This window comes from Stegodyphus dumicola, chromosome 3, assembly GCF_044657685.1.
Source record: "Stegodyphus dumicola isolate Sdum_Otavi_A_Nest chromosome 3, ASM4465768v1".
Taxonomy (NCBI): domain Eukaryota; kingdom Metazoa; phylum Arthropoda; class Arachnida; order Araneae; family Eresidae; genus Stegodyphus; species Stegodyphus dumicola.
The window spans coordinates 87,846,990-87,870,586 of NC_140770.1; the positions used below are offsets into that span (position 1 = coordinate 87,846,990).

Below are 23,597 nucleotides of genomic sequence, written 5' to 3' on the forward strand. Positions count from 1 at the left end.
ATGTGAAATACTCAATCGTCTGTGAAAAACTGTTTCTTTTTTGTTTTGTTTGCTTAATTTCTTTAATACATAGTTCTAGCTTTATTATAGTATTTGAATAGAACACGTGGCAACGATTAGATAATTCTTTAAATGATATAAATTTTGTGCATTCTGAGTTATAATATGAACGAAATATAATACTGTTAAGTAAACCTAGCGGCAGAGTGTCGCTATGGTAAACAAAGTGAATTTTAAAGAATGCATTTATTCTATTGGGGTTTATGCGCTGTCGGCGAAGTAGGTTCAGTTCAATCGAATCGGCGAAGTAGGTTCTAATAAGTTTAAATAAAATGCAAGAAAAATGCGTATAATTTAATATTCCGTACAAGGAAGTCATGTGGTGTACAAATCAGATTTTTTTCCTTTATCCGAAGCTTGAGATGGCCATGAAAGGATAGAGATTTTAAATTTCTGGTATTAAATCAAATGTCACTCGTATTTTGCGAGCGATTAGTTCGAACGCTTATAAACAGTGTTTCAGTGACCTGAAGTAACATTGGAAACTTGTATAGACTCCTCTGGTGATTATTTTGAAGGAGATAAATTTATTTGAAAATGGGTAGCCTTTCACTTATTTATAAAAAAAAGTCCGGCTACTTCATGAAAGTATCTTGTGATTTAAGTTAAAAGTAAATAAATGAAATAAACTAATGCCGGATTGATATAAATTATTCGACTTCCAAATCCAAGGAAATATAAATTGTAACTAATTATCAAGCTAGAATAATTGAAAAATAATTAGAAACGAAGAAACATACGATTTTAGAAATATTCAAATGAGTTAAATTTGCATTACCACTAATAGTAATGATGTGTCGTCGTCTATTCCTCAAAATCTAGAATTGAAATTTCCATGTTATTATTTACAATAATTTTCTATGTTGTTTTTATTTATAATTTACATTTTATGATGTAATTAAAAGCGAGATACATATTCTATTAGTCGAGTGTGTAGGTGTAAATATCAGACGGTTTAGAAACCATTTGGCTCATTTACGAATGAAAAGAAGGCTTAAAGAATATTAAAAATATATTTGTTAGAGGAAGAATATTGGCATAACAGTAAAATCTCCATAATCTAAAAAACATAAATTTTATAAGCTTTTGTCTTTTTTTTAAAAACTAAATTAGAGTTTAACCTTGACTGCTCTTCTTAATATATCTCCATCCTACAACTGCCGAAATAACAGGTCTAAATATCAGCACAGGGATACGTATAATTTTTTTAAATTTATTCTTCTTTTCAAGATGTTATTCTTCGTATACCTAGTAACTGTGTAGAGTCTATTAGGGTTGCCGAAGCAGGAAACCATGAAAGTCAACCACGTCCTTGCCAGTATTCGAACTCTGACCTTGCTGATCCTAGTCAGCCATACATCACTGTATACTACGAAAAGACTTCAGAGACTGATCTCATAACTTCATACTCATTTATAGCTTCAGCTGCAATGTCAGAAATGTCGGCGATATTGAAATATGTTTGGAAAAACGTTAGTACTAGAAAGCAATTCTACAGGATAAAGTCTACTAAAATTACCCTGGTGCCATTAAAAGTGCTACACCAGGAAAAAGACTAAGCAGCAGAATCTTATTTATTGTACGAATGGAATATAACAGGAGGTAGTGTGGGGCTTTAACAAACGTCATATATATAACAGTGTTTTTCTACGTTACCGGCTGTGCGAACAAGAGGTGACCGAGTTATGTACCCAATGGCATACCAGATGGTGGCACGCCAGATGCTGATTCTGCATGAGAACAAAAAAATCCAAGTTAGCAACATTCGTTCTCCTCAGTACTTCCACACACGGATATGTCCATCATGATGCTGTACGTAGAACCAGGATTCGTCTGAAAAGACGAACGTAGTGCCTCTCCTGTTTCCGGACTCATCGTTCTTTGCGCCGCCGTCGGTGTACTTGTCTATACTGCAACATCAAGAGAACCTGCAACAAAAGTAACAGTTCTGACAGCCCGTGGTGATGCATACGGCGTTACATTATCCCTGCGGACACTTGCCATCCTGCACATGAACCAAAACGTTGATTCAGGGAACGTGATGTGGTTGTAAAATTCAGCAAGTCCTAGTGCACGACATGTCTGTCCTCTCGAGCGCTAGTAGACCAAAATCGCTGAAATCCTGCATGGTGTGCCATATGACCCTCCTGGATCCATCGATTACACATTCGCCTGATAGTTATGGGATCTCGATCAACGCGAGCAGCAATGTCGCGTACGGTAAACCTCCGACCCGATAGGCCACGATCTTGCCGCAGTCGAATTCCGACGTGTGATGGTAGGAGTTTCTCCCCCTTACACGAGACATAACACGAACTTTACACGAAAAACCAAAGTTCAGATGGATTTCCAAATGAGAAACTCATTGTGCCATCTTCCCAAATGTATGCACTTTAGATAACCTTACTCGTTTTGGGCACACACGCTGGAATGCTAATCTTTTGGGTGTCCGCCGATAACATCGCGGCAAAATCATCGTGGGCGAAAACGTCGCAGAGAAAACAACGTGGGAGAAAACATCGCAAAGAGAAAACATCGCAGTTCTAAAACATCGTGGTACAAAATATCGTCGTCGAAAATAAAGCGGTTCAAAAACTTCGCAGTTTAAAAACATAGTCGTCGAAAATATCGTGGCAAAAAATAATGTATCAACAATTCATCGCAGGACCATAACATCGCAGACCTGCTTTTTTCAGGCTTTAATAATTGTAAATGGATATTCCCATAATGATTTGTGAGCGCGAGATGGAAAGAAAGATAATTTTTACTTTCATATTTTTATTAACTAATCAATTCTTGCTAAAAAGTAAGAAGGAAACTTAATACTTAAGAATAAACTGAAGCAGAAGAAGAAATAATTTTCATTAAAAGTATTAGATTGACAAAAGTGAAGAAAATAATCTCATAATTAGCAATTTTTTATAGATAAATTCATGCAGTTACGTAGCTTCCTTTTTCTAAACATTTTTAGATTATACTTTTAATGAAAAATTACCAGTACAAACTTTATAAAAAATTATTTATTAATGACCTTTGTTTGCTAACTATGTCAGTTTAAAATTATATTAAGTGCTATAAGTTGCCTTAATTTTCTATGCTTAAATTTCCTTCTTACTTTTTCAGCAAAAATTTATTAGTTAATAAAAAATATGAAAGTAAAGAATACCCTTCTTTCCATCTTGCGCTCACAAATCATTATGGAAATATCCATTTACAATTATTAAAGCCTGAAAAAAGCATGTCTGCGATGTTATCGTCATGAGATGATTTGTAGATACTTTATTTTTTACCACGATATTTTCGAGGACGATGTTTTTAAACTGCGAAATTTTTGAATCGCTTTATTTTGGACGACGATATTTTGTATCACGATGTTTTAGAACTGCGATGTTTTCTCTTTGCGATGTTTTCTCCCACGATGTTTTGTATCACGACGTTTTCGCCTTGCGTTATTTTCTCCGCGACGTTTTCATCCGCGATGTTTATGCCGCGATGTTTTCGGCTGTAACCATCTTTTGCTATCTTTCCGGCAAATTTGATGGCATTCCATGAGATTTGGTCAACTTGACATAGCAATTTGCCGTAGTACATCAGAGGAAATGAAGACAACGTAGTACCATAGACTCTGTAGAAGTCTTCGTAACCCGCATCGAAATACATCTAAACTAAAAAGCAAGGGAAGAAGGCAAAACCACGTTCCGCTGACAGATCTCATCTTCTTGACATATTTTTGAGCCCTGCAGCAAAAAAGAAATTATAGATTTCCAACATATACCTACGTATGTTTTAAAATAATAAAAATGCTTTTAAAAGCTTAAGTTGATGTTTTGAAAACTTTATTACATTAGGCTTAACAAACAAAACCATTAAATAAAAAGAACAGCAAATAGGCGTTAGTAGAAAAAATTACAGTCATAATAGAATTGAAAATATGATAACCTAGTAGGAGCTGGTGTTTAAAATAATCTCTACAAAATTCGTATATCAAACTCACATAATTCTATAATCAAGCAAATCACATGAACAAAAATCAGAAAGAAATTTTAACTCACTAAACATAAATAATACAGTGTTTGAATACGGCAAACTCAAGACTGCTCTCTGCCCAAGAAGAGGGATGTCTTTAAAGAGGACTTTCTTAGGGTAACTGGCTAGTATTGAAGCTACACATGGTAAAAGACACAAAAACTAATTATGCAGCTAGCCCTTTCACCTAGAATCGAACCTAAACCAGATCGAACCATCAGCATTCAGCGGTTTAACCGTTCGACCAATGGTGGGGAACCTTAAGTAACATAAAAGTAGACACACACCAATGTAATGAAAAACGAAAAAAAAAAAAGGAGTTAAGAATAATCCTGTAGCAACAAATAACAAATCTAATGCAATTGTTCTAAAATCAAGTAAATATTAGCATAAAAATAAGAAAATAAAAAACATTTTACCAGGAAAAAATGTTGTAATTTGAAACATATGCAGATGGTGCAACGCAAACAACTTACACCTTTGCCACTGGGAATTCATAAGAATATTATCATTCTGCAGTATATTTTGTTGAAAATACAGAAATAGGAAGTCTGTAAAATCAGTTTAGTAACCTTAAACTGCTTCTTTGAATTAAAATTGATTCTGATGCCGACGATTCAGTAATTTTAATGATAAATTAATATATTATTACAGCGTTCCTTATTCGATTCGAATCTTTTGTCGGGGTTTATGTAACAAGTTCAAAATTAAACTAAATTATTCAGAGTCTAGCTTCTTTTTCAAATGACATTTTTTATAAAAGATGAGGCTCTAAAATATGATTCTCGAATAAAATAAATGCATTTGGGAAAAAGAGAGAGATAGAACGTGCAACTTTCTTTTACAAAGGTTTCAACATCAGTCACTTTACGCATTATTTTCTAATTCTTTTATTCCTGTTTACTTTTTAAAATGCTTGCATTTCAGTGATACTTTACAAACGCGAGCTCTTTTATTCCCTCGTTATTCTTAACGGCCTGTTTTATGAAACGTTGTTTCAAGAATATATTAAGTTTTAATGTTTGCTTAGAAGATTTAATAATTTAATTTTTTAATATTTTATAAAGGAAATAAAAATGTTAATATTTAACTTGAGTTTCAGTTTCATGTGAACTTAATTATGTAATGCTGAGAAAACTAATAAGGTTTTCTAAATATTGACAATTCCTGTGTGATTTTAAAGAGGTTTAAACTATGATTTTGGTATAAAAAAAAAAAAAAAGGAAACCTAATACTCAATTACACATATATATAAAAATATTGTTACCGAAGCATTTAATGTAAAAATCAGCGTTTTTTTTTTAAAAAAAGGGGGGGGGGAAACCTAATACTCAATTACACATATAAATAAAAATATTGTTACCGAAGCATTTAATGTAAAAATCAGCTTCGTCGCTGGAAATTATTATTCTTTAAAAGATATTAAAATTTTAGAGTAATGTCGAAGAGCCTGTCATGACGTGATTACCACGCATGCGCAATTTAGCCGAACGGCCTGCAACGCCTCTCTCTCATGAGACTAGAGAAGAGTAGTTAGTAGGTAGTAGCGAAGTAACGAAGTAAAAAGCATATTGATTATAGTTACAGAGGACAATATGCCTTTGTAGTTTTACCCTTTGGATTAAAGAATGCCGCCGCAACTTTTCAGAGAACTATGAACAAACTTCTCGCCGAATATAAAGACTACGCCGATTCTTATATTGATGACGTGATTATATTTTCTGATGACTGGAATACACATCTGAAACATCTTAACAAAGTCTTAAGTACGCTAGAAAAGGCAAATTTCACGGTTAATTTCAATGAGTGTGACTTTGCAAAGCATAAAATCAAATTTCTAGGACACGTAGTTGGTTGCGGTTCACACAAACCTGACCCAGAAAAGTTGAAGCCATACAGAATTTAGAAGTTTCCCGTACTAAGAAAGATGTAAGAAGTATTTTAGGACTATTATCGTATTACCGGTCTCACGTACCCAACTGTTCTGCGATAGCACAACCTTTAACGGCGTTAACAAAAAAAGGGCTTCGAACGAAATTACTTGGATGAAGGAACATGAAGCGTTTATTCAATTAAAACGTGCCATTTGCAATGCCCCTAAATGTTACTCTCCAAATTTTAGTTTGCCTTTCATCATTTACGCAGACGCATCGGCATACGCTGTAGGAGCTTGTTTGGCTCAACAAGATGAAAATAGTGTAGAACACCCAATAGCCTTCGCTAGTAAAAAGTTGACCGAGACACAAAGAAATTACGCTGTTGAAATTGAAAAGGAAGCGTTTGCCGTTATCTTTGCCCTGAAGAAGTTTGACTCTTATATCTTTAGTTCTGAGATAGTCATCGGTTAGTGATCATAACCCTCTCAGATTTCTCACCGAATGTTTTTCACAAAGTTCTCGTTTACAACGCTGGTCTTTAGCATTACAGCGATTTCATGCAGTGATTACATACCATAAAGGAAAAGATCATATTAATGCAGATTCGTTATCTCGATTGACTGCCTCTCACTGGGAGCATGACTGAAGTTATGAACTATGAACTATAAGACATTTTGACTGTTTAGTTTGAATTTTTTTTTTTTTTTTAAGCTAAAATGCTGAATTTTTTTTATTCACTGGAATCACTTGAAATTTTAAAAGTAAAAGCTATTTCTTTGAGAGCGTCAGATGAAAAAATTAAAACTTTGACTGATGTTAATGACATTGAAACTGAAATCGAAAGTACCTTGGGATACGAAGAAAAAATTGCGAAATGGAGCTTTAGAGACACAAAATTATTGAAAGAAAAAGGAAATAGCAATAATTCGCTAGTTTCTAATGGTTCTTCTAATGATAGTAACAATTTATCTATTTCTGGTGTCGATAAAAGTTGTGATTATAATGTTAAATTGCCAAAGATTATGATTAATAAAAGCGAAAAAGCGTCCCTATGATGAAGTTCCGATTACGCCAGTAACACGTCCTAAAGAACCATTCCAGGTAATTAATGTGGATATCCTAGGACCTGTAGAGCCAAGCTGTAGAGGTTACAAATATGTGCTGTGTGCTGTTGATCAACGTACAAGGTGGCCCGAAGCGGTGCCATTGAAGAATTTGAATGCCAAAGCAACTTGCGATGCATTGTTGCAAATCTTTTCACGCACAGGAATTCTTCAGATTGTTGCTTCAGATCAAGGAACTAATTTTACTGCTTCGTTGACTCAAGAGTTTTTGAAAAGGATCGGATCGTCCCCAAGGTTCTCGACTCCTTATCATCCAAGTTCAAATGGCCTGGTAGAAAGATTTAATGCTGTTTTAAAGGGAATGACACATCATACCATTAGGGAACATTCCAAAGATTGGGAGAAACATCTACCGTACTTACTTTGGGCTTATCGAGAAGTTCCTAATGCTACGACTGGTGTTAGTCCGTTCCAAATCCTTTATGGAAGACGCCCTAATGACGCTTTGCTATCTGCAAAACGTCGTGGACTAATGAAACTCCTGTTCCTCATGGACAGTTAAGTTCAGTTACCGATTATCTGAATGATTTGAAGACGAAATTGGAAAAAGCTGCTGAATACGCAGGACTTACAGATGTTCGAAAGCAACCAGCTTATGCATTCTACCGTAACCGAAAGACTCGTCATAAAGAATTCAAGGAAGGTGACAGGGTTATAGTTTTAATCCCTGATAGCCAAAACAAAGTTTATGCCAGATGACAGGACCTGCTACGATCATAAAAAAGCATACTGATTATAGTTACATAGTACAAATGCCTGACAATTAATCGAAGCACGTTCACGCAAACAAGATACGAGAGTTCAATACCGCTGTGAATAATGTCGAGGTGATATATGATACAGATGTTGATTTCGGTGAAGTTGAAAACGTTCCAAGAATTGTTCCACGGAAAGCAAAAGAACACTATTCTAATGAAGAATGTGATTTTACGCATCTTGAACAGCATAACAAGAAAGAAGTTATGGAAATTTTAAGAAGGCATAAGAACCTAAGAATTGGTATTTCGAAAATCGCCAATGTGAGAGAACACAGCATCAAACTGAAACCTGGAAGTATGCCAAAAAAGCAGAAACCATATCGAATGCCTGAAGTTCTAAGAAATGAAGTTGATCGACAAATAGATAAGCTTTTACAGCTAAAGCTAATCGTTGAATCAGAAAGTGAATATGTGCATCCAGTAGTTTATGTGTCAACAAAATGGAACGGTAACATTATGTGTAGACTAAAAGACTATGCTGAGTTTATTGATGACGTGACTTAAAATGACATGATTATATTTTCCAGTGAGTGGAGCATGACTGACGTTATGAACTATGAACTATAAGACATTTTGACTCTTTAGTTTGAATTTTTTTTTTTTGAACTAAAATGCTAAACTTTTTTTCTAACGTTATGTAATAGGTTTAAAGATTTAGCCAGGGTTTGCTAAAGTATTATGTTTAATTTTAAATGATTGATTTGTATTGTCTCGTTTATATGATAACTTCTTATATGGTTATGATTATGTGAAGGATTTAAGTTTGAAAAGTTAATTGAATGTTACATCCTTTTAAATGAATAGGATTACTGAATTTATGTTGAAGTAATTTTAATTTAAAATGGTAAGAATTGGTTAATTAAGTTAGAAAATTTCATGAATGTTATTTTATTTTGTTTCAAGAAATGTTTATATATGTGGATTTGACAGGTCACTGAAAGACGCAATCAAATCTTTTCGAGGGGAGGTGTTATGACGTGGTTACCACGCATGCGCAGTTTAGCCGAACGGCCTGCAACGCTTCTCTCTCATGAGACTTACTAGAGAAGAGTAGTTAGTAGGTAGTAACGAAGAAAACGTGCAGTATGTCAGCTTGGATGCAAACTACGCAGTTATACTTGTGTGTTAATCGTTTGTACTTATTATTTTATTTGTGTGTTAATAAAGTTTTGTGCCGTTAAAATGGCTGTTTTGTGCAATGCCCACATTACGATACGTCTACGGTAGGAATTAAATACATATCCAGAATCTACACGCCCAAGAAGAAGGATATGACAGAGCCTAAATAATATTATAATATATGAAAACATATTTTTTCATTAATATTAGCTGAGTATAAATTATATTCCAAATTGGTCACTTAAAATATATAATAATAACTTTGGAAAAATATCACAGTTTTCGTTTAAAAGCACTCTTTCGCAAAATATATTGTTACGGATTTGGTATTTAAATAGGTAATGTTAGTTGAATTATAAATTAAATTGTTTTATTCTCAGTGCAGTGCAGCGCGTGACTCAGTGCAGTGCAGCGCGTGATATTAATTATATTTAATAATAATAAACAAATATCTCTTTTTGATTTCGAGAAAATTCCAGAAAATTCTCACGCGCGATTTTAAAACCTTATAAAAGGAGGAAAACCTCTCGATTCGGTTGTTAGTAAGTTTGTTGTTGTTTTAAGAGTTTGTTTAGAAAACTGGAGGAAAACCTCTCAATTCGGTTGTTAGTAAGTTTGTTGTTGTTTTAAGAGTTTGTTTGGAAAACTGCTCTTGTTGACTGTAGCGAATTCGCGGATTAGCTTTCTTTGGCTGTTTTGAATTGAGTTCTCTTGAACGTTTGAGTAGCTAAAAGATATCTACTGTAATATATTGTAATACTGTACGAATATCTGAGGAAATTTAAGAATTTTGATTTATTTGTTGTGATAATAATAAAGTTTTTTCATTTTTCATCGGACTTGTGCATTCGATTCAAACGAAACCGTACGCACGCAACAATATTTTCATTTTTAGATTCAAAAACTTTTCAGTTGGAATTTAACCATGTAATAGTCATTGCGCAAGCATATTGTAAATACATAAATATTTTGATATTTTCAAATTATACATCATACATCATATTTCAATGCATAATAAAGTATCTTAAGCATTTTTTGTAAAAAAAAATATTTTAAATTTGTTAAACACACATTGTTAACCCGAATTTAAGAAAAACTTTTGAGAGCAAAACGATATATTGACGAAATCAGTGTGGTATTTACGATGATATGAATATATGCTGCGGTATCAATATTTACTTCAGTGTTTATATTTACTGATTTTCATTATTTACTATAGTAGGAGTATTTATTGTACTGAAATTCATTTTTGAGTATCAGAGAGTAAGCACATTCGCTGGTTATTTAATATTTTTAACTGCAGTCTTTTACTCAAAATAATTTGTTTATAATTATTTTGCGGTGTTCATCTACTTCAGGTATGTATTACATTTTTGTATAATAGATTATTCCCAAATAGATATGATTGATATGTATTTCATATATATTTCATATTTTCGCATTAATTAAAACATTTTACTGAAAATTCAAGATGGAAACATAAGCATTCAATATCTTAAAATTAGTAAAAATCATTGCTACGTGTAGCAGTAAATAGAATTTAAAACTTATACTGCTAACTTCTAAAAATCACATTTAATGATTATATATTTTAATAATATATTAATATTATTTTAATAAAACATACTCTTAGACACTGTTTTATTAAATACTAAATAGTTAAAAATTATGAAAACGTTACTAGTTCCCTTTTGCACATTTAATGCAAACTCAGATATAAATTCTAACAATTCACGTAAAGTGAATTACTCATGCATGCAGCTGCGGAAGAAAAACTTCAAGCTCTAATCACCGAAAGAGAAAGGAGCCGACATGTTTGCGCGGCGAGGCTATCACAGGCACATTCTTTCCTCGAAAATAAATTTTCCAATTCTCAGGTTTTCAAAAAGAATCCTCATTTCCATAAATCCATATATCATCTCTACCTTTTCTAAGACATTTTCTGATTCATTACAGAATGTCCGCAAAAGATAAAAAATAAAGAGAAAGCTAGGATTTAGTAAAAGTCTTTGATATTCTCCTCTCAATTTTCAGTGGAGTGGGCAGGACTAATTGATTTGTCAGCGGATAACAAATTAACTCACATTTCAGAATGTCATCTTATGCTTATTCATTTCATTTCACTTTGGTGTTGACTCTTTTATCTTTGATGCAGCAAGTCAAACCCACTAATAAACAATACTGAATATAATAATAAACAGAGAGGTATAATTCTTAATAAGACCGACCACTCTCACTTCACTGAAATCCTCTGAGATTAAATGTTCTTAATGTGCCATACCAATCACAATAACTTTTTTATTTTTACTAGTTGACTTACAAAAAATTTTAATGAATCTTCTGCGGATTTTCTGATGAGAATTGTTCACAACATGTTTATGCAGTTTTATTTATTTGTGGCAGCTCGATAGTTTTAAAATGAAACTCATTGTATTTTGAGAAATTTAAAATCTTTATGAAAGCAGAAAACTGAAGCTAAAAAATGGAACATTTAATTATTCTTATTCTAATTAATTATGCTGGAATTCACTAAAGTATCGAAATAAGGTTTTACTTCGCATAAACTAACTACTTTTAGTGGCACAGGCCACGATTGCCTAATTTTCTTCCTTAAATGAATTTTTTTTTTAATTTGCGTAAAAAAAGCTATTTCTGATCAATTTAATTTAAATTAAGGCGTCTAACTATGTAAGATTAAACTAAGACGTTAGTTTATTTCGTTAACATAAAGTGAAAAAGAAAACAGTCTTAGAAATAATCTTGAATTCAGAAAGAAAAAGATCTTGGAAATAAATTTGGAAAATAATCTTGGATTCAAATAGGAAAAAAGGAAGGATTGGACTTTTTGGATCATGGCAAAGTACGGAAGGACTATCTGCCTGAGGAGAGGAATGCCTTACTGGGGAATTTTTTAAAAGAATCTGGCTTATATGGAAACAAAAAATTCTTTCCCATTAATGTTTATACGCTTTATGTTCTTTGAACATTATAATTTAATATATGAATTGACACATTGCATATATTCATCAAAAATAAATTAATAGCTTTTTAAAACTTTAAACAATTATTTTGTATTTTGTTCCTATATTATTTAACCAGCGGATAAAATTACAAACCCGTAAATAAATTAAATACAAACTTAAAAGTTATTTGAATTAAAAAAAAAATATATAAACACCCTCTCTCGCCTCCTTAGCATGCCTTCGTAGCCATCACACTCGGCGCCTATTCAAGAGGTCCATGATTTGAATTCCGGCGAGGGCATTGCTCATTTTTCATGTCACCAGCTTCGAAATAACTCTACAGTGGCGCCCGAACTAAAAAGGTGGTGGATGATGATTCTCCACCACCAGGATTTGGAGACTGGGTCGCCAATCCCCAGTCGCCCTATAAAAAGAGAAGTATATAAGGTATTTATCCCGCCTCCTTAGCATGCTTTCGTGGTGTAATGGCCAGCACACTTGAAGCGTATTCGAGAGGTCCGTGACTCGAGTCCCGGCGAGAGCATTGCAAATTTTCCACGTCTCCAGCTTTGAATAACCTAATAACTCTAAAACCCAATCGATATTTACTGAATATAAAATTGAAAATTGAAAATAATCACTTGTACATTTTAAAAACATATTAATCAAATATTATTAACAGGAATAGGTGACAAATTTGGTAGAGATTTTTATATTTTCTAATGAAGTAACTTCATTAAGAAATTAATAAGCATACAAACAACATTCCTTATTATGCAATTATTTTGACAAACTATTTTAAAAGAAGAGAACTGCACTTAAGAATCTTGTCTGATATAGTCACAGATTCTTACTTAATGAGTTCATTATTTAAGATTTTACTCTCTTTAGAAAGCTGAAACGGAAGTGAATTACAAAGCTCTTCTTAGAAAATTCTGCTATCATCTAACAAAGCAATTTGCATACCTACTGAAAAGCTAACCAGTTTTTTATACGTCAAGCTTGTATTAATCATGTATTTTTACTTTTACATTTTAAGCTAAAAATACTTCATTTCATAAGAAAATAATTTAATGGATACCCTTTAGCAGCTTGAAACAAATGAGCATTTCGAAATTCCAATTAAATAGTTATTTGGGCAATTTAAGCAACTGAAAGTATGCTGTATTGCTGAAAGTATGCTATGTTGAAAAACATTGATGGTAGAATAAATCTTAAAGAATTCCAGTAAACTAATTTTCGAATAGCTTCTTCACTAATGAGTCATTTTTAAATGACTCATTAGCAAAGAAGGAAATGAAAGACAAAAATGTGATATCATATTTTTTTTCTCGCTTTAATGTTTTTCCTTTTGCTCAAAAGTAGAGAAAATATACATTTGTTTTAGGTATTTAATTCTTTTGTTCTCAAATTATAACCGTTTATTAGCTGTACACCAGTTTATTCTAAAATATTTAACGTATTTTCGTTAGGTGTACCGAAAATATAACTAAATAGAGATTCGTATTTAGGGCAGATTTTTCTGAACTAGCATTGTTGAATTACAATGGTAGTTCATTAAAGTTACAACAATTTCTGATTCTGCATTCTGTCAATAATAATGCAAAAATATTGCTTTTGTTTTCTACATCAACAACGAAATAGAAACGAGTTTCTCTAAACAAAGAAATTTGAACAACTCTTTAACTAAATAGTTTAATAATTAAGCTCCCATAATATCCCCCAGTAGCCTAAAATACACATCACTCGGTTATTTTTAATACCCTAATAATATAAAATGCTGTTCCCATCAATAGTCCTAAAACATGAATCTCGATTTCACGCATAGTCGCGATGAAACTTTGTATCCCAGTGTTTGCAGCTGCAATTCAAGCCTGGATAATTTTCGCGATGTTTTACGGAAGTTTCCAAAGCGCTTCTCTTCATGTCTCCTCTCAGTCTTACAAAACATTTGCGCGTCCAAGAAAAGGAAACATTGATCTGTTCAACGCCGAATTCTCTGAAGGAATATCAAGTCAAAAATGTAATAATGAAGAATCTCGTTTCCATGAATTAGTGCATTTTCTTAAGACCAAAAACCATCCGGGAAAAGATTTTCAGAATGGCTTTAGTAGTATTAAATACCTTCATGAAAATGCTGAAAAAGAAGTTCCTTCAAAGAAAACTATCGCTCATCAGCATAACAGGAGAGTAAATTTGAGACGGGCCACATTCATGTATGAAACATTCACCTCAAATCTTCAACCCAGTTTGAATGCGAAATATTCAGGTTACCAATGTGGTAGCGGCAACAAAAGGAAATCTTTCCGAAACCAAAAAGGAGCAACATTTGTTTCAAGAAACAGGAATTTTTCACGGCATAGTTCCAAAGTGATATCAGTTAGAAATTTTTCCGAAAGTCTACTTCACAGTACAATTGCTAACAGCTTTAGTATAAAACAGTCTGAAAGAATATTATATGCAACACAGATATCTAGAAGCCATAATGATAGTCTCTTGCTAAACAGTGAAATCATTCCAAGCGTCCTCCGAAAGCAACCTAAATTGAATACTACGTTTGTAATCCCCAAATTCAAGCACCGCCATAATAATCTCCGGCTGAATCGAGAAAGCAACTTTGCTGTCCACAAAAAACAATCTGAATCACGCAGATCGTTTATAATTCCGTTATCTGAAAACCACTACTGGAAACGAAAAAGGAATCAGAGACGGGAAGATGCATCACACTCTAGATTTTCAAAGCCTACATTACCTGATGAAAAAATCTTTTCTCTAGAAAACTTTAAGAGTAGAAAGAATTTTTCAATCAGCAACAGAAAGTTCTCTAAGAAATCAATACACAAAAGTAGAAACTCGTCCAAGCGTCGTATAAATGCTCCGCTACACCGGAGAAGTAAATTATCTTCATTCAAGTATTGGTTACCGCCGAAAAATGTTGCTCATGAGCTAAGAACTCTAAAGCGCAGACATCACTCAAACTTAACCAAAGCTAATTTATCTTTTAAACCCGAAAACCATCATCCTAGAAGGAAGCTAGAAGTCGAAAAGAGAATGAATGGAAGATACTTGTACAAGAAATTACCTAAACGAGGGGACTACATAGATTATGGAAGAATAGATTGTCTTGGTTCGAGTAAAAGATCGCAGTTAAAGAGAAAAGGTTACTGGTATGATAAACATTGTTTTTATTCTTCAGATATACTCGTAAAAATTTTCTTTTAATTTAATAAACTCTTAAATTAATAACAGATGCTTAAGACTCAAAGTATTTAGTTTTAGTTATTTAGGGAACAGATTATGAGCGCTAAAGTATTTTTTTAAATATTTTTCAACAACTGGTTTTGAACAGCACTACAACCGAAAAAGTAAATTGGGTGAAAATCTGGAACAAAATGTGAAATGAATCAATGCTATTTTATTCAAGAATTTGTTAGGTTATTACTATTAAAAAAATCTAACGTTCAATTAAAGAACAAGCGTTTTTTTTTTTTTCTTATAAAAATTAAAATATAAGTTCAGACTGTTTTCTGCGAAACAGAAATCCTCTAAATTAAAATTAAATTTAAAATTAAGGCTGCTAATAAAAAATAAATATGGCTTTAGCCTAATATATCTTAATAGACTTGACAATAAACAATAATAAAAAAAAATTTAAATATTTTAACACATTTTGAAACAGTATTTTCTTTAATATAATAATGCTAAAAAATGAAGGATGCATTTTAACATTAAATAAAAATTTCAGAATTTAATAAAGTTTATTATTGCTCATACATATGCTGTTTATACTGAAAAAGAAACCCACACATGCACATATTATTTTTGCCACTATTAAAATACAAAATTATTTTTCCTTCAAATTTTCAGTATTGCGATAAAAATTGTACATTTGTTGCATTTTAACATTAAATAAAACTTAGTATACACACACACACCTATATATATAGTCAAATTGTTTATTTAATTAAAATTTAAAAAAATTAATTTGTTGCTTTAAAATTATTAAAAATTAAAAAAAAATATATATTAGCATTTTAAATATCTGCTAACATCCCTTTTCCTTAATTTTTTAAAAAATAATCTACTTAAAATCTTAATTATTTTACATGCTTCTTATATAAGATTTTACAAACATTTCTTGCTTTCGTGCATTACGAAAAGGCGAGAAAGTCTTAAAAATTCTTACTTAAATGTTAAAGAAATAACAACGAATATTATGTTAATTTCATGTATAGTTTTATGTAATAAATAAAAAAAATTAGCAAGCCAATTTATCTCCATTGCAAAAATTGCAATGTAATTTTAAATTACAAGAAGTTTTAAAATATGAAGTTCAGGAAAAACTGAAGATGAAGAAAAGCTAACTTCAAATTTTATTCGAGGAAAAAAAAACCAATTTAACTGCAATTTTTTCTATTTTTATGCACAATTCTATCACAAGAGAAAGCAAAGTGCATATAAAACGTACGGGACTTCTAACATTAATACAAAAAACGCATCTGCTTTAAAAACTTGAGTTGACAAAACATTCAGAAACAAAGATAAAAACGGGGTACAGGTTTCCTTTGTTTATAAAACTATTTACCAATTCATAAACCTTCTGCTGAGTAAACAATATTTCATTTTTGTTTATTCAAAATTTAAATCTTTTTAATTAAGTAAAAAAGTAAGTATTTTAATCAAGTAATCTCGTTTTTTTTTCTGGCGATTAAACAAAATATTACTTTAAGAGTAAGATTCTTTGTTTGAAATGTATTTTCAACTCACCCATCTCCTCTAAAAAAGCAAATAGTGCAGCACGAGAAAATGTACATAGACATTAATAGCAACTACTCCCCCCTTGCTCCTAACTATTAATAATACAGAAGATTACTATTCGAAGTTTACATTCTTTTGCCGTGACTGTTGTATCTGTTTAGATGCTCATTCGGTTCTGCATAATTTTAACGGCTTTTTTAAACAAATGGTTTTGCTATAAAATATGAGTACATTTAGTTCAAAATATTAAATTTAATAAACAGATTCTGCATTGCCGTTTTCGGATTACATTTTACCATAAATGCAAACAATTGGCTGAAACTCTGCCCTTTTTACCAATTGTTAAAAATATAACAAGGATGTCAATGGTCAGTTTATAGCGCGATTGTTTTTGATATGCTAATGTTCTCCCACTCGAAAAATTAACTAGATTCAATGAAAATGATTGAATCAGTTACATTACTTTAATGCACACAAGCAAAAAATTTAAGTTTCATAAAATGGGAAGTACGGCAAAGCTAAGAAAAAAAATCATTTTCTAAAAAAAAAGGCGTATTAAAAGCAGTCTAGGTTGATTCCTCACTCCACTTATTGAATATAATTCACCAGTCAGCTTTGGTTTCATTTTTAATTAATAGTTGGTGCATCAAGATGAGCTGTGCTTCTTATTATTTTCCAATTATGAGACTGTCTGTTATTGTGTTCATTCTAGTTCTAGTTATTTTAATGTTTTAAATAAAAAGTTGTTAATTACATCAAGGGTAACTTTAAATCACGATAACGTTTGTCTCCCTGTATGATTCTTAAACAGCTTTTTATTTTAAATTTCATAGGTAATTTATTCTCAGATGTAATTTCTAGCTTCTGAAAAAAATTTAATTCTTAACTAAATCTTGAAAATAAGAATTTTTTTTTTTTGCTTTAATTTATTTTGGCTTTAAAAATGATTGAATTATATTGTTCTTATTTGAGGTTTTTATGCCTTTAGTCAATCTGCATGCAGTAGTTGTAGAATTATCAACAATTTAAAATTGTTTAAGTTCCACTAAGCCTAACAACGCCGCCATTTATTTACATTTGAAACTTATGAGCACAGTGAATTAAGTTTCTGCACCAGCTTCAATGTCTTTTTGCCGAGTGGGTCTAAACGATTTGTGCATCGATTTGTGTAAACGATCTGACTAATTTTAATTAATTTAAACTCTAATTTTAATTGTAAAAATTACTTTTTAACGGTTTTTAATTCTGTTTGGTGTTTTAGGGTTTTCTGTGTTTTACAATTTTTAATGAGGATGTTTTTAATTTTTATGCATTTTTTCCTTGACGCAAAATGAGAACTGAATTGATTGAATGAGAATTGTATCTCTAATGAAATTCAGGGAAATAAGTTTAAATGAAATACAGCAAAAAATGTGCATAATCTAATAGGCCGTACAAGGAAAGTCATTTGGCGTCCACATCAGATTTTTTATTTTTAAAATCGTAATCCTTTTCTCATCTGGTACATTAATAACAAAACCTCTTTAATTTGATTGCATAGAGTATGTTACATAAACTTAAAGAATTAAAAAACATCGTATAAAATCTATAAACTGGTATATGAATGCGATTTATATCTAAGCATTTATGGCAGAGGCTTATTTTGTTTTGGGGGACCAAAACGTGTTAGAATGAATTTTAGTTCCAATTTTCATCGATAATAAGCAATATTAATAATATTATAATTAGAATGTGAAATATTACGATTACACAGCCTTTATACGTTTGCATTTGCGAGCATATTACGATATCACTGGTGACATGAAAGCCTAGTTGCCATTATGTTGTTTAAATGTTTAAGAATGTTGTTTAAGAATTTCCATAAAACTCACTTCGATACACCACCCTTCGAAGAAAATGTGAACTAAAATGTGTCTTAATACATGACAAAAAAAAAAAAAATCTTGCATTTGTGATTAAGTATAAACCACACTTCAGATATTCAAACTTGCAGATTTTATTTGGTTTTTTCTTTTTTTTTTTTTTTTCTTTTTTTTCTTTTTTTTCTTTTTTTTTTTTTTTAAATATATCCAGGTTTATGAAAGTTTTCCGTATGTACGAAGATGTATATAAATATAGATATTAGTTTTGGTATAAATATGTATGATGTATATAAATATAGATATTAGTTTGGTTTATTTAATTATGGCAAAGCACACTAGGGCTATCTGCCTAAGGGGAGGAATGCCTTCGTGGAGGACATTCTAAGGGAAACTGGCTCGTATACACGGTACGCATGGGGAAAACCACGAAAACGCCCATGCAGCCAGCCCGTTCGCGGGATTCGAACCTCGGACCGAACTACCAGTGTTCAGCGATTTTACCGCTTGGCCGCTGGTGAGCCTATAAATATGCCTATAAATATATAGATATAGAAGAAATTTCATTTTTATTTGTTGGATATGCAAACACTATAACTTGATTTATATAATAAGAGTTTCACTTGTACTTTTTGCATATATATTAGAATTATAATAAAGGATTTATTTGATTATTTTACATCTAGGATTAAAATTACATTTGTGTTATGTGATCTTAGACGATTTTTTTCTTTCTATAGAAGCCAGCGAATAATATTTTCTTAATAGATGATGTATAGTTATGAAGACAAATGAATTTGTAGATTATACATCTATAATGCTGGTTATTTTCCAGGTCACGTGACAAGCTACGGAAGTTGATTCGGCAACATACGAAGAAAAAACCAAAATACTACTATTCTTTGAAACCAAGTACCTTTCCGAGTAGAAAAGATCTCAATTTATATAAGAATCCAAAAAATTCTATTTCAGGATTTATTCAAGCAATGCCTAGAAATCCAGTTTCCCCGGAAAGAAGAAAGGGGAAAAGTCCTTTTTATCAGAGCAAACTTACATTTCCAGCTAATGAGAATTTCCTTTTTAATGGCAGCAGAACAAATAGCAGTGTAAGGTCTTTAGGAGGATACTTAAGAAGAAATGAATTGAGCAATTTCTTTAAGAGATCAGAAATAGAATTAAGCCTAAAATCTTCTCACATAGATGAAAACTTAGGGTTAAAGCCAAGTTTGTTTTTTATAAGCTCACCTTCCGGTAGTAGTAGTGGTTATGTTAGAAAAAATAATTTAACAAAATCCATTAGTAATTTAGATTTAGAATTAAATACGAAGCCAATTAATTCAGACAAAAACTTGGATTGTAGTCTAAATATTAGTAATGATCGTCGAAGTCCACTGATTTTAGATCTATATACAGAAATGAACGGACTGGCTAATTTGTCGAAAATTTTGGATATGAAATTAAATTTGGAACCTGCTGATCCTAGCCAAGTAATCTTTACTTTGTGTGCGCTTTATAACAGAAGTTCACCCAACAGTAACTCAGTGCATTTAAACATTTTCTCTAATTCCTCTAAAACGTCGAAAGCTGTATTAAATCGGAAATACATTGATATAACTGCAAATATTGCTTCTGATTCAAGTTTAGCTTTCAGCGACACCTTGTCTTACCGTAATGTATCAGATTTAGACAAGCATATTAAAAGAAGCAGTTTGTATAATTTTTTGGAATATTTTGGGGTGGCATTAAAATCTCTACCACTTCATCCAATAAGGGTAATCGCTATTGGTTCAATATTATCAAGCCTGGTGTTTCTATCATTAGCTGGATTGATTCGAAGAAGAGCAACAGCATCATCAGAAAATGCTTCAGAATGTTAGATAGATCTCTTAAACTAAGCTGGTGCTTTATATTATAAAAAATTTTTCAAAAATAAAATCATGTTTCCATAATTTTATGAAGTATTTATTTATAAAATTAACTAAATAAATATTTTTGTATTACGCGGAACCTTAACAGCTGAGATTTCCGTGTCACATAACAGTAATATTTAGTTCATACTATATTTCCAGTATGCAGAGAAAATAAGTCTCACTACCTTCAAATACAATACATATAAAAATAAAAATAAAGCATTATAAATAGTGCTATAACTTTTTGGTTTGCAATCGGCCGTACCTAAAGTTTATATATATATATATATATCCAAAGCTAGACCAAAAACAAATATTCAGTTTTGTGCACCGAAAAATCTGCCTTCTTGCAGGCTTGCTAACTGCTCTTTTTTGCGTAGAAACTGTAATTTTAATTGTAAAAATTGTTTTAATTGTATTTGATGTTTTGTATTTTTCTATAGTTTTTAATTTTTAATAAAGATATTTTGAGGTTTTTTGTAATTTTTCTTTGCCGCAAAGTGAGAACTGAATTAATTGAATGAAAAATATATATTCGAGGAAATAAGTTTAAATGAAATGCAGCAAAAAATGTGAATCACTTAGTATTCTGTACAAGGCATTCATGTTTTGTCCGCATCAGATTTTTTTCTTTTTGGTTAGCAGGTATTTAACTGAAGAAAAATTAAATTAAAAAGCAAAATGCAATATTTTCAAATACAAAAGAAATGTGAATAGTCTTTATTTTAAATTTCAATAAGAATTTGGAAAGTTTATGTTATAAATACTTTGTTAAATAAAAATGATCATTCTCATATTCTAGGTGTAACTACAAACTGATGTGTGTGTGTATTTAATTATGGCAAAGCACACGAGGGCTATCTGCCTAAGGGGAGGGATGCTTTCGTGGAGCGACTTTCTAAGCGAAACTGGCTCGTATACACGTTACACATGGGGAAAACCACGAAAACACCCATGCAGCCAGCCCGTTCGCGTGATTCGAACCTCAGACCGAACTACCAGTGTTCAGCGACTTTACCGCTCGGCCGCTGGTGGGCGTAACTACAAACTGAAATAATTTAAGTTTCTAGATTAAATGTTTCCTAATAATAGTACACTTTAATAGTAAATACTAAGTTATATGAAAATGTTGCGGGAATCAAGTGCTTGCAAGTAAAATTTAGCGAGTAAAGTATCTCTCCGTTTCCTTGAAATATGAGCACTTTGAATTTGTAAATCTTTTAAAGATATTCTGCAAGCATGCAAATATAGCGCTTCTATTACTGCAGCAAAAATTGAAAGCACTGCTCATTAAGGATAAAACGAATGCTGAATATATTACACCAGAGCTGTTCCTACATATTTATTCACCTGAGCATTTTATTTATTCACCTGAGCATTTTGAGGTATTTCGAGTCCTTTATATACATTTATTTTCTAGTAGATTATTGAATATATTATCCTTTGAAAACAGTAGTTAGAATTCTATAGAACTGAATTTACTCATTAGTATATTTAAACGGAATTATTAAAATGGGATAGTTAAAAGCGAAAATACAACCAACCAACTAAGTAGTTATCGTCACCGACCGGAAATTAGTTGACTTTTCAACGGAGAACAAGCTAATTTCTAAGCAACTTCAGTTTTATAACTTACAAATTATTCAACAACACTTACGTAAATTCAGTTCTATAGAATTCCAACTATTGTTTTCAAAGGAGATAATATATTCAATAATCTACTAGAAAATAAATTAATATTTTATAACTTTGCAGCTTTAGCAAAAGTATTAGGCGAACAAGCATTGGAGGATAATTTTTGTCAAATAATTGTTTTCACACTTTTCTACAATTCAGATAAGTTGCCCACATAATCACATGTTTGAATTCGAATATTTTGAAACTGAAGGCCATTTTGTTCTAAATTATAAAAACTTTCGCTTCCTAAATCACTATAAAGTGAACAGTTCTTTAATTATTGCTCTCTTTGTAGTGATTTGTGTACCAAATGGACAATTCTTTAATTATTTTGAATATATTACACCAGAGCTGTTCCTTTAATTATTTGATTCTTTAATTTATTAATTAATTATTTGATTCTTTAAATTAATTATTGATTTGAACTATTGTTTATTATTACTCATACAGCTTAAAGCTTCCTTCAATAGTTCCAGATTCCTTTTTTTTTTAGTCCAAAGGGGCTTTGTCCCTGAGGGACTATTGTTTTCGTTTTGAGATTTTGTGTCGAATCACTCTGAATGTCCGTTTCAAACTGTTGCTACCAAACATTATCGCCCTGTAATATATTTGAAGAAATTAAATAATGAAGAATCTGCAAAAATGTATGTATGTTTCTCGCACTGTGATAAAACAACGGTACATATAGCTATCAAATTTTGAATGACGTAATCCTACTGCGAATATGGGCATCTGGAACACCAAATTTGGAATTTGCTTTATTATCGATTTCGTATTTTGGAAACGTTTAACGAATTTTTTATTAACAAATTCAAGGATTTCAAAGCGAGCAATGGCAACGTTGTACAGAAAAACATTTTTCCTCCAGTGCGTGGGACTGTGTATCGGAAATTCTAAAGATATGCCCAATTTAAAATTATCTTGCGATATTGCTCTTGAACTGAATTTTATGGTTTAAGTTCGAAGGACATGGTATAATAAATAAAGGTAACACGCAAAATGTCGGTTCGAATTGTGTTTAGGGCAATGAATTTTTTCAGTATTTTCAAGGTGTTAATTTAAACTTGCAATTTCATTTTTAAGAAATATTCCTGGTAACGAAAATTCTTCTCAGCAACTATTAAATATACGTTGTATGCTCCTGGATTTTCTGTGAATGTTCGTGTCCGCAGCTGGTCGCACGGACTATCATTCATCATTCTTGGTGGTTCTTGGATGGCTGTACACAGTCTGCGGAGTTTTCCGGTATGTAATTTGAATATGAGATTGTTCTTTTAAAATAGCCTCTACTGAAGTCCACACAATCCAGTTCTAAAACAGGTAGCCCATGTGTTTTACTATAAATGATTCATTAACGAACTAGTCGTTAAAATTGTCAAACCTTTTATCAGTAACATAAGCATTTATTTCAGGAAAGGCTTGAGCTCAAACAGAACTTTATGTCAGCTAACTTTAGTTTAAAAATA

The 23,597-nt window shown here is 31.6% G+C and overlaps 1 protein-coding gene across 1 annotated transcript in view; it reads left to right on the plus strand.

Annotated features, from left to right (window-relative positions):
- Nucleotides 1–20,894, plus strand: part of LOC146998038 (uncharacterized) — a 186,651-nt gene extending 165,757 nt beyond the window's left edge. The window contains exon 2 of the mRNA XM_085812353.1: nt 19,380–20,894. Coding sequence (XP_085668479.1) covers nt 19,531–20,421 — 891 coding nt within the window. The 5' untranslated portion in view covers nt 19,380–19,530 and the 3' untranslated portion in view covers nt 20,422–20,894. The remainder of the gene's footprint in view (nt 1–19,379) is intronic.
- Nucleotides 20,895–23,597: the final 2,703 nt, after the last annotated feature.